Source organism: Petromyzon marinus, unplaced genomic scaffold (genome assembly GCF_048934315.1).
Source record: "Petromyzon marinus isolate PM22_M1 ecotype Great Lakes invasive population unplaced genomic scaffold, UKy_Petmar_22M1.pri1.0 PM_Scaffold_120, whole genome shotgun sequence".
Classification (NCBI taxonomy): domain Eukaryota; kingdom Metazoa; phylum Chordata; class Hyperoartia; order Petromyzontiformes; family Petromyzontidae; genus Petromyzon; species Petromyzon marinus.
This window is the reverse complement of record NW_027423081.1, coordinates 74,497-91,825: the sequence shown is the minus strand read 5'-3', so window position 1 is coordinate 91,825 and position 17,329 is coordinate 74,497. Positions and strand designations below refer to the sequence as shown.

Genomic DNA, 17,329 nt, shown 5'->3' with positions numbered 1-17,329 from the left:
CTCAGAGAGACCCACACTCATAGAGACCCACACTCATAGAGACCCATACTCACAGAGACCCACACTCATAGAGATCCATACTCACAGAGACCCACACTCACAGAGACCCATACTCACAGAGACCCACACTCACAGAGATCCACACTCACAGAGATCCATACTCACAGAGACCCATACTCACAGAGACCCACACTCATAGAGACCCACATTCACAGAGACCCATACTCATAGAGACCCACACTCACAGAGACCCATACTCATAGAGACCCATACTCATAGAGACCCACACTCACAGAGACCCACACTCACAGAGACCCATACTCATAGAGACCCATACTCATAGAGACCCATAGAGACCCACACTCACAGAGACCCACACTCATAGAGACCCATACTCATAGAGACCCATAGAGACCCATACTCACAGAGACCCATACTCATAGAGACCCATACTCATAGAAACCCACACAGACCCACAGAGACCCATACACACAGAGACCCATACTCATAGAGACCCATACTCATAGAGACACACAGAGACTCCTACATAGGGAGCACTGGCCAGGGATCGGACCCACGACCTCCTGTAGACCAGGCGAAGTAGTTAACATCCTATAGACACTGTGATGATGATGAGAGAGAGACACACACAGAGACTCCTACATAGAGAGCAGTGACCAGGGATTGAACCCACGACCTCCTGTTGTCCAGGCGAGGTAGTTAACATCTACCACGACCTCCTGTAGACCAGGCGAGGTAGTCATCATCTACCACGACCTCCTGTATACCAGGCGAGGTAGTCAACATCTACCACGACCTCCTTTAGATCAGGCGAGGTAGTCAACATCTACCACGACCTCCTGTAGACCAAGCGAGGTGGTCAACATCTACCACGACCTCCTGCGTACCAGGCGAGGTAGTCAACATCTACCACGACCTCCTGTATACCTGGCAAGGTAGTCAACATCTACCACGACCTCCTGTATACCAGGCGAGGTAGTCAACATCTACCACGACCTCCTGTCGACCAGGCGAGGTAGTCAACGTCTACCACGACCTCCTGTATACCAGGCGAGGTAGTCAACATCTACCACGGCCTCCTGTAGACCAGGCGAGGTGGTCAACATCTTCCACGACCTCCTGCGTACCAGGCGAGGTAGTCAACATCTACCACAACCTCCTGTAGACCAGGCGAGGTAGTCAACATCTACAACGACCTCCTGTAGACCAGGCGAGGTAGTCAACATCTACCACGACCTCCTGTACACCAGGCGAGGTAGTTAACATCTACCACGACCTCCTGTAGACCAGGCGAGGTGGTCAACATCTACAACGACCTCCTGTAGACCAGGCGAGGTAGTCAACATCTACCACGACCTCCTGTAGACCAGGCGAGGTAGTTAACATCTACCACGACCTCCTGTAGACCAGGCGAGGTAGTCAACATCTACAACGACCTCCTGTAGACCAGGCGAGGTAGTCAACATCTACAACGACGTCCTGTAGACCAGGCGAGGTACTCAACATCTACCACGACCTCCTGTAGACCAGGCGAGGTGGTCAACATCTACCACGACCTCCTGTAGACCATGCGAGGTGGTCAACATCTACCACGATCTCCTGGAGACCAGGCGAGGTGGTCAACATCTACCACGACCTCCTGTAGACCAGGCGAAGTAGTCAACATCTACCACGACCTCCTGTAGTCCAGGCGAGGTAGTCAACATCTACCACGACCTCCTGTAGACCAGGCGAGGTGGTCAACATCTACCACGACCTCCTGCGTACCAGGCGAGGTAGTCAATATCTACCACGACCTCCTGCGTACCAGGCGAGGTAGTCATCATCTACCACGACCTCCTGTAGACCAGGCGAGGTGGTCAACATCTACCACGACCACCTGTAGACCAGGCGAGGTAGTCAACATCTACAACGACCTCCTGTAGACCAGCCGAGGTAGTTAACATCTACCACGACCTCCTGTAGACCAGCCGAGGTAGTCAACATCCACCACGACCTCCTGTAGACCAGGCGAAGTAGTTAACATCCTATAGACACTGTGATGATAATGAGAGAGAGACACACACAGAGACTCTTACATAGAGAGCAGTTACCAGGGATTGAACCCACGACCTTCTGTTATCCAGGCGAAGCAGTGACCAGGGATTGAACCCACGACCTCCTGTTGTCCAGGCGAGGTAGTTAACATCTACCACGACCTCCTGTAGACCAGGCGAGGTAGTCATCATCTACCACGACCTCCTGTAGACCAGGCGAGGTAGTCAACATCTACCACGACCTCCTTTAGATCAGGCGAGGTAGTCAACATCTAGCACGACCTCCTGTAGACCAGGCGAGGTGGTCAACATCTACCACGACCTCCTGCGTACCAGGCGAGGTAGTCAACATCTACCACGACCTCCTATATACCAGGCAAGGTAGTCAACATCTACCACGACCTCCTGTAGACCAGGCGAGGTGGTCAACATCTACCACGACCTCCTGCGTACCAGGCGAGGTAGTCAACATCTACCACGACCTCCTGTATACCAGGCAAGGTAGTCAACATCTACCACGACCTCCTGTAGACCAGGCGAGGTAGTCAACATCTACCACGACCTCCTGTAGACCAGGCGAGGTAGTCAACGTCTACCACGACCTCCTGTAGACCAGGCGAGGTAGTCAACATCTACAACGACCTCCTGTAGACCAGGCGAGGTAGTCAACATCTACCACGACCTCCTGTAGACCAGGCGAGGTAGTTAACATCTACCACGACCTCCTGTAGACCAGGCGAGGTGGTCAACATCTACAACGACCTCCTGTAGACCAGGCGAGGTAGTCAACATCTACCACGACCTCCTGTAGACCAGGCGAGGTAGTTAACATCTACCACGACCTCATGTAGACCAGGCGAGGTAGTCAACATCTACAACGACCTCCTGTAGACCAGGCGAGGTAGTTAACATCTACCACGACCTCCTGTACACCAGGCGAGGTAGTCAACATCTACCACGACCTCCTGTAGACCAGGCGAGGTGGTCAACATCTACCACGACCTCCTGTAGATCAGGCGAGGTAGTCAACATCTACCACGACTTCATGTAGACCAGGCGAGGTAGTTAACATCTACCACGACCTCCTGTAGACCAGGCGAGGTGGTCAACATCTACCACGACCTCCTGTATACCAGGCGAGGTGGTCAACATCTACCACGATCTCCTGTAGACCAGGCGAGGTAGTCAACATCTACCACGACCTCCTGTAGACCAGGCGAGGTAGTCAACATCTACCACGACCTCCTGTATACCAGGCGAGGTAGTCAACATCTACCACGACCTCCTGTTGTCCTGGCGAGGTAGTCAACATCTACCACGACCTCCTGTAGACCAGGCGAGGTAGTCAACATCTCCCACGATCTCCTGTAGACCAGGCGAGGTAGTTAACATCTACCACGACCTCCTGTAGACCAGGCGAGTTAGTTAACATCTACCACGATCTCCTGTATACCAGGCGAGGTAGTTAACATCTCATCACGTAGATTTTCATCCAGCAGTAGATAGACCAAGATCGCAATGATCACCACAGAGAGGAGGAACACGTGGACTAGAGATTACAGGCAGATGGTGGTGATGGTACTGATCATGATTATGATGGTGCTGATGGTGATTACGATGATGAGGGTGATGATGGTGATGATGGTGATGATTGTGATTATGACGATGGTGATGATGATGCTACTGATGATGCTACTGATGATGATGATGATGCGACTGATGATGATGCTGGTGATGATGCTACTGATGATGATGCTGCTACTGATGATGCTACTGATGATGATGCTGCTACTGATGATGCTGCTGATGATGATGATGCTACTGATGATGCTGATGATGATGCTACTGATGATGATGCTGCTATTGATGATGCTACTGATGATGATGATGCTACTGATGATGCTGATGCTGATGATGCTACTGATGATGCTGCTGCTACTGATGATGCTGCTGCTACTGATGATGCTACTGATGATGATGATGCTACTGATGATGATGCTGCTACTGATGATGCTACTGATGATGATGCTACTGATGATGATGCTACTGATGATGATGCTGCTGCTGCTGATGATGATGATGATCCTGATGATGATGCTGCTGCTGCTGCTGGTGATGATGATGCTGCTGCTGCTGCTGATGATGATGCTGCTGCTGCTGATGATGATAATGCTGCTGATGATGATGATGCTGCTGATGATGATGATGCTGCTGATGATGATTATGCTGCTGCTGATGCTGCTTATGATGATGATGATGCTGCTGCTGCTGATGATGATGCTGCTGATGATGCTGCAGATGATGATGATGCTGCTGCTGCTGATGATGATGCTGCTATGATGATGATGATGCTGATGATGATGCTGCTGCTGATGATGATGCTGATGATGATGCTGATGATGCTGATGATGATGCTGCTGCTGCTGATGATGATGCTGATGATGCTGCTGCTGCTGATGATGATGCTGCTGATGATGATGATGCTGCTGCTGATGATGATGCTGATGATGATGATTATTGGTAGCCCGGCCATTATCGATCCTGGCCAAGGCCGTGACTCAGCCTCACCTCATTTGCATGCACGAATTTGCATAATCGAATTTGCATAATCGATCATTCAGCTGCCTTCAACCCTCAGATCGATTTCAGCCTTCACAACACGGGGGGTGACGTCACCACGGCGCCTGTGCCAGGCTAGGTGCACCAGCAGGTGGTCACGTGGCAGACCCAGCAGATGACACGGGTTGCGTGCCGCGGTGCCAGGCTAGGTGCACCAGCAGGAGGTGGTCACGTGACAGACCCAGCAGGTGACACGGGTTGTGTACTTCTGTGCCAGGCTAGGTGCACCAGGAGGAGGTCACGTGACGGACGCAGCAGGTGCCACGGGTTGTGCTGCTGTGCCAGGCTAGGTGCACCAGGAGGTGGTCACGTGACAGACGCAGCAGGTGACACGGGTTGTGCCGCGGTGCCAGGCTAGGTGCACCAGCAGGAGGTGGTCACGTGACAGACGCAGCAGGTGCCACGCCCCCCACGATCTCCCACAGACCTCTCAACCACAGTGGGAACGGTGCCAGCTGATCCCGCGTCACGTGACGAGGGAAATCCCCCCCCTCCCCCCTAACCCCCCAACTCCCCCTCCTCCCCCCTCCCCCCTACCCCCCAACTCCCCCTCCTCCCCCCTCCCCCCTACCCCCCCAACTCCCCCTCCTCCCCCCTACCCCCCCAACTCCCCCTCCTCCCCTCTCCCCCCCCCTCTCCCCCCCCCTCCCCCCCCTGCCCCCCTCGCTCCTCCCCCCCCTCCCCCCATTCCCTCCCCCCTCCCTCCTCCCCCCTCCCCCCTCCTCCTGCTGCTGCTGCTGGGAGTCGAGGGTGGGGGTTGTGGTCGAGGGGGGGGGGGTCTGGGGGAGGGGGTCAGAGATCCTCTATATAAGTCTCGTCGTGAGTATCATCACTATGTGTATCATCACTGTGAGTATCATCACTGTGTGTATCATCACTGTGTGTATCATCACTGTGTGTATCATCACTGTGAGTATCATCACTGTGAGTATCATCACTGTGTGTATCATCACTGTGTGTGTGAGTATCATCACTGTGAGTATCATCACTGTATGTATCATCACTGTGTGTATCATCACTGTGTGTATCATCACTGTGTGTGAGTATCATCACTGTGTGTATCATCACTGTGTGTATAATCACTGTGTGTGTCATCACTGTGTGTATCATCACTGTGTGTGTCATCACTGTGTGTGTCATCACTGTGTGTATCATCACTGTGTGTGTCATCACTGTGTGTATCATCACTGTGAGTATCATCACTGTGTGTATCATCACTGTGTGTATCATCACTGTGAGTATCATCACTGTGTGTATCATCACTGTGTGTATCATCACTGTGTGTGAGTATCATCAGTGTGTGTATCATCACTGTGTGTGTCATCACTGTGTGTATCATCACTGTGTGTGTGTATCATCACTGTGTGTATCATCACTGTGTGTATCATCACTGTGTGTATCATCACTGTGAGTATCATCACTGTGTGTATCATCACTGTGTGTATCATCACTGTAAGTATCATCACTGTGTGTATCATCACTGTGTGTATCATCACTGTGTGTATCATCACTGTGTGTGAGTATCATCACTGTGAGTATCATCACTGTGTGTATCATCACTGTGTGTGAGTATCATCAGTGTGTGTATCATCACTGTGTGTGTCATCACTGTGTGTATCATCACTGTGTGTGTGAGTATCATCACTGTGTGTATCATCACTGTGAGTGTCATCACTGTGTGTATCATCACTGTGTGTATCATCACTGTGTGTGAGTATCATCATTGTGAGTATCATCACTGTGTGTATCATCACTGTGTGTATCATCACTGTGTGTATCATCACTGTGTGTATCATCACTGTGAGTATCATCACTGTGTGTATCATCACTGTGAGTATCATCACTGTGTGTATCATCACTGTGAGTATCATCACTGTGTGTATCATCACTGTGTGTGAGTATCATCAGTGTGTGTATCATCACTGTGTGTGTCATCACTGTGTGTATCATCACTGTGTGTGTGAGTATCATCACTGTGAGTATCATCACTGTGAGTGTGTCATCACTGTGTGTATCATCACTGTGTGTGTCATCACTGTGTGTGTCATCACTGTGTGTATCATCACTGTGAGTATCATCACTGTGTGTGTCATCACTGTGTGTATCATCACTGTGTGTATCATCACTGTGAGTGTCATCACTGTGTGTATCATCACTGTGTGTGTGAGTATCATCACTGTGTGTATCATCACTGTGTGTATCATCACTGTGTGTATCATCACTGTGTGTATCATCACTGTGTGTGTATCATCACTGTGTGTGTGAGTATCATCACTGTGTGTATCATCACTGTGTGTATCATCACTGTGTGTGTGAGTATCATCACTGTGTATCATCACTGTGTGTATCATCACTGTGTGTATCATCACTGTGTGTATCATCACTGTGAGTATCATCACTGTGTGTGTATCATCACTGTGTGTATCATCACTGTGTGTATCATCACTGTGAGTATCATCACTGTGTGTATCATCACTATGTGTATCATCACTGTGTGTGAGTATCATCACTGTGTGTATCATCACTGTGAGTATCATCACTGTGAGTATCATCACTGTGTGTGAGTATCATCACTGTGTGTGTCATCACTGTGTGTATCATCACTGTGTGTGTGAGTATCATCACTGTGTGTATCATCACTGTGTGTCACTGTGTGTATCATCACTGTGAGTGTCATCACTGTGTGTATCATCACTGTGTGTGTCATCACTGTGAGTATCATCACTGTGAGTATCATCACTGTGAGTATCATCACTGTGAGTATCATCACTGTGTGTATCATCACTGTGTGTATCATCACTGTGTGTATCATCACTGTGAGTGTCATCACTGTGAGTATCATCACTGTGTGTATCATCACTGTGTGTGTCATCACTGTGTGTGTCATCACTGTGAGTATCATCACTGTGTGTATCATCACTGTGTGTATCATCACTGTGTGTCATCACTGTGTGAGTATCATCACTGTGTGTATCATCACTGTGTGTATCATCACTGTGTGTGTCATCACTGTGTGTATCATCACTGTGTGTGTCATCACTGTGTGTATCATCACTGTGAGTATCATCACTGTGAGTGTGAGTATCATCACTGTGAGTATCATCACTGTGAGTGTCATCACTGTGTGTGAGTATCATCACTGTGTGTATCATCACTGTGTGTATCACCACTGTGTGTATCATCACTGTGAGTATCATCACTGTGAGTATCATCACTGTGTGTATCATCACTGTGAGTGTCATCACTGTGTGTATCATCACTGTGTGTATCATCACTGTGAGTATCATCACTGTGAGTATCATCACTGTGTGTATCATCACTGTGAGTATCATCACTGTGTGTGTCATCACTGTGTGTATCATCACTGTGTGTGTCATCACTGTGTGTATCATCACTGTGTGTATCATCACTGTGTGTATCATCACTGTGAGTATCATCACTGTGTGTATTATTACTGTGTGTATCATCACTGTGTGTATCATCACTGTGTGTGAGTATCATCACTGTGAGTATCATCACTATGAGTATCATCACTGTGTGTATCATCACTGTGTGTATCATCACTGTGTGTGAGTATCATCACTGTGAGTATCATCACTGTGTGTATCATCACTGTGTGTATCATCACTGTGTGTATCATCACTGTGAGTATCATCACTGTGAGTATCATCACTGTGAGTATCATCACTGTGTGTGTCATCACTGTGTGTGTCATCACTGTGTGTGTCATCACTGTGAGTATCATCACTGTGTGTATCATCACTGTGTGTGTCATCACTGTGTGTGTCATCACTGTGAGTATCATCACTGTGTGTATCATCACTGTGTGTATCATCACTGTGTGTATCATCACTGTGTGTCATCACTGTGTGAGTATCATCACTGTGTGTATCATCACTGTGTGTATCATCACTGTGTGTGTCATCACTGTGTGTATCATCACTGTGTGTGTCATCACTGTGTGTATCATCACTGTGAGTATCATCACTGTGAGTGTGAGTATCATCACTGTGAGTATCATCACTGTGTGTATCACCACTGTGTGTATCATCACTGTGTGTATCATCACTGTGAGTGTCATCACTGTGTGTGAGTATCATCACTGTGTGTATCATCACTGTGTGTATCACCACTGTGTGTGTGAGTATCATCACTGTGTGTATCATCACTGTGAGTATCATCACTGTGAGTATCATCACTGTGAGTATCATCACTGTGTGTATCATCACTGTGAGTGTCATCACTGTGTGTATCATCACTGTGTGTATCATCACTGTGAGTATCATCACTGTGAGTATCATCACTGTGTGTATCATCACTGTGAGTATCATCACTGTGTGTGTCATCACTGTGAGTATCATCACTGTGAGTATCATCACTGTGAGTATCATCACTGTGTGTATCATCACTGTGTGTATCATCACTGTGAGTATCATCACTGTGTGTGTGTATCATCACTGTGAGTATCATCACTGTGTGTGTCATCACTGTGTGTATCATCACTGTGTGTATCATCACTGTGAGTATCATCACTGTGAGTATCATCACTGTGAGTATCATCACTGTGTGTATCATCACTGTGTGTGTCATCACTGTGTGTATCATCACTGTGTGTGTGTGAGTATCATCACTGTGAGTATCATCACTGTGTGTATCATCACTGTGTCATCACTGTGTGTATCATCACTGTGTGTATCATCACTGTGTGTGTCATCACTGTGAGTATCATCACTGTGTGTATCATCACTGTGAGTATCATCACTGTGTGTATCATCACTGTGTGTGTCATCACTGTGTGTGTGTGTATCATCACTGTGTGTATCATCACTGTGTGTATCATCACTGTGTGTGTCATCACTGTGTGTATCATCACTGTGTGTATCATCACTGTGTGTGTCATCACTGTGAGTATCATCACTGTGAGTATCATCACTGTGTGTATCATCACTGTGTGTATCATCACTGTGTGTGTCATCACTGTGTGTGTCATCACTGTGTGTATCATCACTGTGTGTCATCACTGTGTGAGTATCATCACTGTGTGTATCATCACTGTGTGTGTCATCACTGTGTGTGTCATCACTGTGTGTGTCATCACTGTGAGTATCATCACTGTGTGTATCATCACTGTGAGTATCATCACTGTGTGTGTCATCACTGTGAGTATCATCACTGTGTGTATCATCACTGTGTGTATCATCACTGTGTGTATCATCACTGTGTGTATCATCACTGTGAGTATCATCACTGTGAGTATCATCACTGTGTGTATCATCACTGTGAGTGTCATCACTGTGAGTATCATCACTGTGTGTATCATCACTGTGTGTGTCATCACTGTGTGTATCATCACTGTGTGTATCATCACTGTGTGTGTCATCACTGTGAGTATCATCACTGTGAGTATCATCACTGTGTGTATCATCACTGTGTGTATCATCACTATGTGTATCATCACTGTGAGTATCATCACTGTGTGTCACTGTGTGTATCATCACTATGTGTATCATCACTGTGTGTATCATCACTGTGAGTATCATCACTGTGTGTATCATCACTGTGTGTATCATCACTGTGAGTATCATCACTGTGTGTATCATCACTGTGTGTATCATCACTGTGTGTGTCATCACTGTGTGTGTCATCACTGTGTGTGTGAGTATCATCACTGTGTGTGTCATCACTGTGTGTATCATCACTGTGAGTATCATCACTGTGTGTATCATCACTGTGTGTATCATCACTGTGTGTGTCATCACTGTGTGTGTCATCACTGTGTGTATCATCACTGTGTGTATCATCACTGTGTGTGTCATCACTGTGAGTATCATCACTGTGTGTATCATCACTGTGTGTATCATCACTGTGTGTGTGTGAGTATCATCAATGTGAGTATCATCACTGTGTGTATCATCACTGTGTGTATCATCACTGTGTGTATCATCACTGTGTGTATCATCACTGTGTGTGTCATCACTGTGTGTATCATCACTGTGTGTATCATCACTGTGTGTATCATCACTGTGTGTATCATCACTGTGTGTGTCATCACTGTGTGTCATCACTGTGTGAGTATCATCACTGTGTGTATCATCACTGTGAGTATCATCACTGTGTGTGTCATCACTGTGAGTATCATCACTGTGAGTATCATCACTGTGTGTATCATCACTGTGAGTATCATCACTGTGAGTATCATCACTGTGAGTATCATCACTGTGTGTGTCATCACTGTGTGTATCATCACTGTGTGTATCATCACTGTGAGTATCATCACTGTGTGTGTCATCACTGTGAGTATCATCACTGTGTGTATCATCACTGTGAGTATCATCACTGTGTGTATCATCACTGTGTGTATCATCACTGTGTGTGTCATCACTGTGAGTATCATCACTGTGAGTATCATCACTGTGAGTATCATCACTGTGAGTATCATCACTGTGTGTGTCATCACTGTGTGTGTCATCACTGTGTGTATCATCACTGTGTGTGTCATCACTGTGAGTATCATCACTGTGTGTGTCATCACTGTGTGTGTCATCACTGTGTGTATCATCACTGTGTGTATCATCACTGTGTGTATCATCACTGTGTGTGTCATCACTGTGAGTATCATCACTGTGTGTATCATCACTGTGTGTATCATCACTGTGTGTATCATCACTGTGTGTGTCATCACTGTGTGTGTGAGTATCATCACTGTGTGTATCATCACTGTGTGTATCATCACTGTGTGTATCATCACTGTGAGTATCATCACTGTGAGTATCATCACTGTGTGTGTTATCACTGTGAGCATCATCACTGTGTGTGTCATCACTGTGAGTATCATCATTGTGTGTATCATCACTGTGTGTGTCATCACTGTGTGTGTCATCACTGTGTGTATCATCACTGTGTGTATCATCACTGTGTGTGTCATCACTGTGTGTGTCATCACTGTGTGTGTCATCACTGTGAGTATCATCACTGTGTGTGTCATCACTGTGTGTATCATCACTGTGTGTATCATCACTGTGTGTATCATCACTGTGTGTGTCATCACTGTGAGTATCATCACTGTGTGTGTCATCACTGTGTGTATCATCACTGTGTGTATCATCACTGTGTGTATCATCACTGTGAGTATCATCACTGTGTGTGCCATCACTGTGTGTATCATCACTGTGTGTATCATCACTGTGTGTATCATCACTGTGTGTATCATCACTGTGTGTATCATCACTGTGTGTATCATCACTGTGTGTATCATCACTGTGTGTGTCATCACTGTGTGTGTCATCACTGTGTGTGTGAGTATCATCACTGTGTGTATCATCACTGTGTGTATCATCACTGTGAGTATCATCACTGTGAGTATCATCACTGTGTGTGAGTATCATCACTGTGTGTATCATCACTGTGTGTATCATCACTGTGTGTATCATCACTGTGTGTGTGTATCATCACTGTGTGTATCATCACTGTGTGTGTCATCACTGTGTGTGTCATCACTGTGTGTGTGAGTATCATCACTGTGTGTGTCATCACTGTGTGTATCATCACTGTGAGTATCATCACTGTGTGTATCATCACTGTGTGTATCATCACTGTGTGTGTCATCACTGTGTGTGTCATCACTGTGTGTATCATCACTGTGTGTATCATCACTGTGTGTGTCATCACTGTGAGTATCATCACTGTGTGTATCATCACTGTGTGTATCATCACTGTGTGTGTGTGAGTATCATCAATGTGAGTATCATCACTGTGAGTATCATCACTGTGAGTATCATCACTGTGTGTGTCATCACTGTGTGTGTCATCACTGTGTGTATCATCACTGTGTGTGTCATCACTGTGAGTATCATCACTGTGTGTGTCATCACTGTGTGTGTCATCACTGTGTGTATCATCACTGTGTGTATCATCACTGTGTGTATCATCACTGTGTGTGTCATCACTGTGAGTATCATCACTGTGTGTATCATCACTGTGTGTATCATCACTGTGTGTGTCATCACTGTGTGTGTGAGTATCATCACTGTGTGTATCATCACTGTGTGTATCATCACTGTGAGTATCATCACTGTGTGTATCATCACTGTGAGTATCATCACTGTGTGTATCATCACTGTGTGTGTGTATCATCACTGTGAGTATCATCACTGTGTGTATCATCACTGTGAGTATCATCACTGTGAGTATCATCACTGTGAGTATCATCACTGTGTGAGTATCATCACTGTGAGTATCATCACTGTGAGTATCATCACTGTGTGTGTCATCACTGTGTGTATCATCACTGTGTGTCATCACTGTGTGTGTCATCACTGTGTGTATCATCACTGTGTGTGAGTATCATCACTGTGTGTATCATCACTGTGAGTATCATCACTGTGTGTATCATCACTGTGTGTATCATCACTGTGTGTATCATCACTGTGTGTATCATCACTGTGTCATCACTGTGTCATCACTGTGTCAGTGTCATCACTGTGTCATCACTGTGACATCACTGTGTCAGTGACATCACTGCGTCATCACTGTGTCATCACTGTGACATCACTGTGTCAGTGACATCACTGTGTCATCACTGTGTCAGTGTCATCACTGTGTCAGTGTCATCACTGTGTGATCACTGTGTCAGTGTCATCACTGTGTCATCACTGTGTCATCACTGTGTCAGTGTCATCACTGTGTCATCACAGTGACATCACTGTGTCAGTGACATCACTGTGTCAGTGTCATCACTGTGTCAGTGTCATCACTGTGTCATCACTGTGTCAGTGTCATCACTGTGTCAGTGTCATCACTGTGTCATCACTGTGTCAGTGTCATCACTGTGTCATCACTGTGTCAGTGTCATCACTGTGTCAGTGTCATCACTGTGTCAGTGTCATCACTGTGACATCACTGTGTCAGTGTCATCACTGTGTCAGTGTCATCACTGTGTCATCACTGTGTCAGTGTCATCACTGTGTCAGTGACATCACTGTGTCATCACTGTGTCAGTGTCATCACTGTGTCAGTGTCATCACTGTGTCATCACTTTGTCAGTGTCATCACTGTGTCAGTGTCATCACTGTGTCATCACTGTGTCAGTGTCATCACTGTGTCAGTGTCATCACTGTGTCATCACTGTGTCAGTGACATCACTGTGTCAGTGTCATCACTGTGTCATCACTTTGTCAGTGTCATCACTGTGTCAGTGTCATCACTGTGTCATCACTGTGTCAGTGACATCACTGTGTCATCACTGTGTCAGTGTCATCACTGTGTCATCACTGTGTCATCACAGTGTCAGTGTCATCACTGTGTCATCACTGTGTCATCACTGTGTCATCACTTTGTCAGTGTCATCACTGTGTCATCACTGTGTCATCACTTTGTCAGTGTCATCACTGTGTCAGTGTCATCACTGTGTCATCACTGTGTCATCACTGTGTCATCACTTTGTCAGTGTCATCACTGTGTCAGTGACATCACTGTGTCATCACTGTGACATCACTGTGTCATCACTGTGTCATCACTGTGTCAGTGTCATCACTGTGTCAGTGTCATCACTGTGACATCACTGTGTCAGTGTCATCACTGTGTCATCACTGTGTCAGTGTCATCACTGTGTCAGTGACATCACTGTGTCATCACTGTGTCAGTGTCATCACTGTGTCATCACTGTGTCAGTGTCATCACTGTGTCATCACTGTGTCAGTGTCATCACTGTGTCAGTGTCATCACTGTGTCATCACTGTGTCAGTGTCATCACTGTGTCAGTGTCATCACTGTGACATCACTGTGTCAGTGTCATCACTGTGTCAGTGTCATCACTGTGTCATCACTGTGTCAGTGTCATCACTGTGTCAGTGTCATCACTGTGACATCACTGTGTCAGTGTCATCACTGTGTCAGTGTCATCACTGTGTCATCACTGTGTCAGTGTCATCACTGTGTCAGTGTCATCACTGTGTCATCACTGTGTCAGTGTCATCACTGTGTCAGTGTCATCACTGTGACATCACTGTGTCAGTGTCATCACTGTGTCAGTGTCATCACTGTGACATCACTGTGTCAGTGTCATCACTGTGTCAGTGTCATCACTGTGTCATCACTTTGTCAGTGTCATCACTGTGTCAGTGACATCACTGTGTCATCACTGTGTCAGTGTCATCACTGTGTCATCACTGTGTCAGTGTCATCACTGTGTCATCACTGTGTCATCACAGTGTCAGTGTCATCACTGTGTCATCACTGTGTCATCACTGTGTCATCACTTTGTCAGTGTCATCACTGTGTCATCACTGTGTCATCACTTTGTCAGTGTCATCACTGTGTCAGTGTCATCACTGTGTCATCACTGTGTCATCACTGTGTCATCACTTTGTCAGTGTCATCACTGTGTCAGTGACATCACTGTGTCATCACTGTGACATCACTGTGTCATCACTGTGTCATCACTGTGTCATCACTGTGTCAGTGTCATCACTGTGTCAGTGTCATCACTGTGACATCACTGTGTCAGTGTCATCACTGTGTCATCACTGTGTCAGTGTCATCACTGTGTCAGTGACATCACTGTGTCATCACTGTGACATCACTGTGTCAGTGTCATCACTGTGTCAGTGTCATCACTGTGTCATCACTGTGTCAGTGTCATCACTGTGTCATCACTGTGTCAGTGTCATCACTGTGTCATCACTGTGTCAGTGACATCACTGTGTCAGTGTCATCACTGTGTCATCACTGTGTCAGTGTCATCACTGTGTCAGTGACATCACTGTGTCAGTGTCATCACTGTGTCATCACTGTGTCAGTGTCATCACTATGTCAGTGTCATCACTGTGTCATCACTGTGTCAGTGTCATCACTGTGTCATCACTGTGTCAGTGACATCACTGTGTCATCACTGTGTCAGTGTCATCACTGTGTCAGTGACATCACTGTGTCATCACTGTGTCAGTGTCATCACTGTGTCAGTGTCATCACTGTGTCATCACTGTGTCATCACTGTGTCAGTGTCATCACTGTGTCATCACTGTGTCAGTGTCATCACTGTGTCACCACTGTGTCAGTGTCATCACTGTGTCAGTGTCATCACTGTGTCATCACTGTGTCATCACTGTGTCACCACTGTGTCAGTGTCATCACTTTGTCAGTGTAATCACTGTGTCAGTGTCATCACTGTGTCACCACTGTGTCAGTGTCATCACTGTGTCATCACTGTGTCAGTGACATCACTGTGTCATCACTGTGTCACCACTGTGTCAGTGTCATCACTGTGTCAGTGTCATCACTGTGTCATCACTGTGTCAGTGTCATCACTGTGTCAGTGTCATCACTGTGACATCACAGTGTCATCACTGTGTCACCACTGTGTCAGTGTCATCACTGTGTCAGTGACATCACTGTGTCAACACTGTGTCATCACTGTGTCAGTGTCATCACTGTGACATCACAGTGTCATCACTGTGTCACCACTGTGTCAGTGTCATCACTGTGTCAGTGACATCACTGTGTCATCACTGTGTCATCACTGTGTCAGTGTCATCACTGTGTCATCACTGTGTCATCACTGTGTCACCACTGTGTCAGTGTCATCACTGTGTCATCACTGTGTCAGTGACATCCCTGTGTCAGTGACATCACTGTGTCAGTGACATCACTGTGTCATCACTGTGTCAGTGACATCACTGTGTCAGTGACATCACTGTGTCATCACTGTGTCAGTGACATCACTGTGTCAGTGTCATCACAGTGTCATCACTGTGTCAGTGTCATCACTATGTCATCACTGTGTCATCACAGTGACATCACTGTGTCAGTGACATCACTGTGTCATCACAGTGACATCACTGTGTCAGTGACATCACTGTGTCATCACTGTGTCATCACTGTGTCAGTGTCATCACTGTGTCAGTGACATCACTGTGTCATCACTGTGTCATCACTGTGTCAGTGTCATCACTGTGTCAGTGTCATCACTGTGTCATCACTGTGTCATCACTGTGTCAGTGTCATCACTGTGTCAGTGTCATCACTGTGTCATCACTGTGACATCACTGTGACATCACTGTGTCAGTGACATCACTGTGTCATCACTGTGTCATCACTGTGCCAGTGTCATCACTGTGTCAGTGTCATCACTGTGTCATCACTGTGTCATCACTGTGTCAATGTCATCACTGTGTCAGTGACATCACTGTGTCAGTGTCATCACTGTGTCGTCACTGTGTCAGTGACATCACTGTGTCATCACTGTGTCAGTGACATCACTGTGTCATCACTGTGTCATCACTGTGTCAGTGTCATCACTGTGTCATCACTGTGTCATCACTGTGTCAGTGTCATCACTGTGTCATCACTGTGTCATCACTGTGTCATCACTGTGTCAGTGTCATCACTGTGTCATCACTGTGTCAGTGTCATCACTGTGTCAGTGTCATCACTGTGTCATCACTGTGTCAGTGTCATCACTGTGTCATCACTGTGTCATCACTGTGTCAGTGTCATCACTGTGTCATCACTGTGTCAGTGTCATCACTGTGTCAGTGTCATCACTGTGTCAGTGACATCACTGTGTCATCACTGTGTCATCACTGTGTCAGTGTCATCACTGTGTCATCACTGTTAAGTGTCATCACTGTGTCAGTGTCATCACTGTGTCATCACTG

The 17,329-nt window shown here is 46.5% G+C and overlaps 1 protein-coding gene across 1 annotated transcript; it reads right to left on the bottom strand.

Moving 5' to 3' along the window:
• Positions 1 to 1,142: 1,142 nt before the first annotated feature.
• Positions 1,143 to 16,301, bottom strand: LOC142922622 (uncharacterized). Its single transcript, XM_076063445.1, has 4 exons — positions 16,283 to 16,301; positions 2,460 to 4,614; positions 1,858 to 2,379; positions 1,143 to 1,777 (listed from the first exon to the last, which is right to left on the bottom strand). Exons 1-2 carry the CDS (start codon positions 16,299 to 16,301, stop codon positions 3,614 to 3,616), a joined length of 1,020 nt encoding a protein of 339 aa, XP_075919560.1. The 3' UTR covers positions 1,143 to 1,777; positions 1,858 to 2,379; positions 2,460 to 3,613.
• Between the last annotated feature and the right edge of the window lie 1,028 nt (positions 16,302 to 17,329).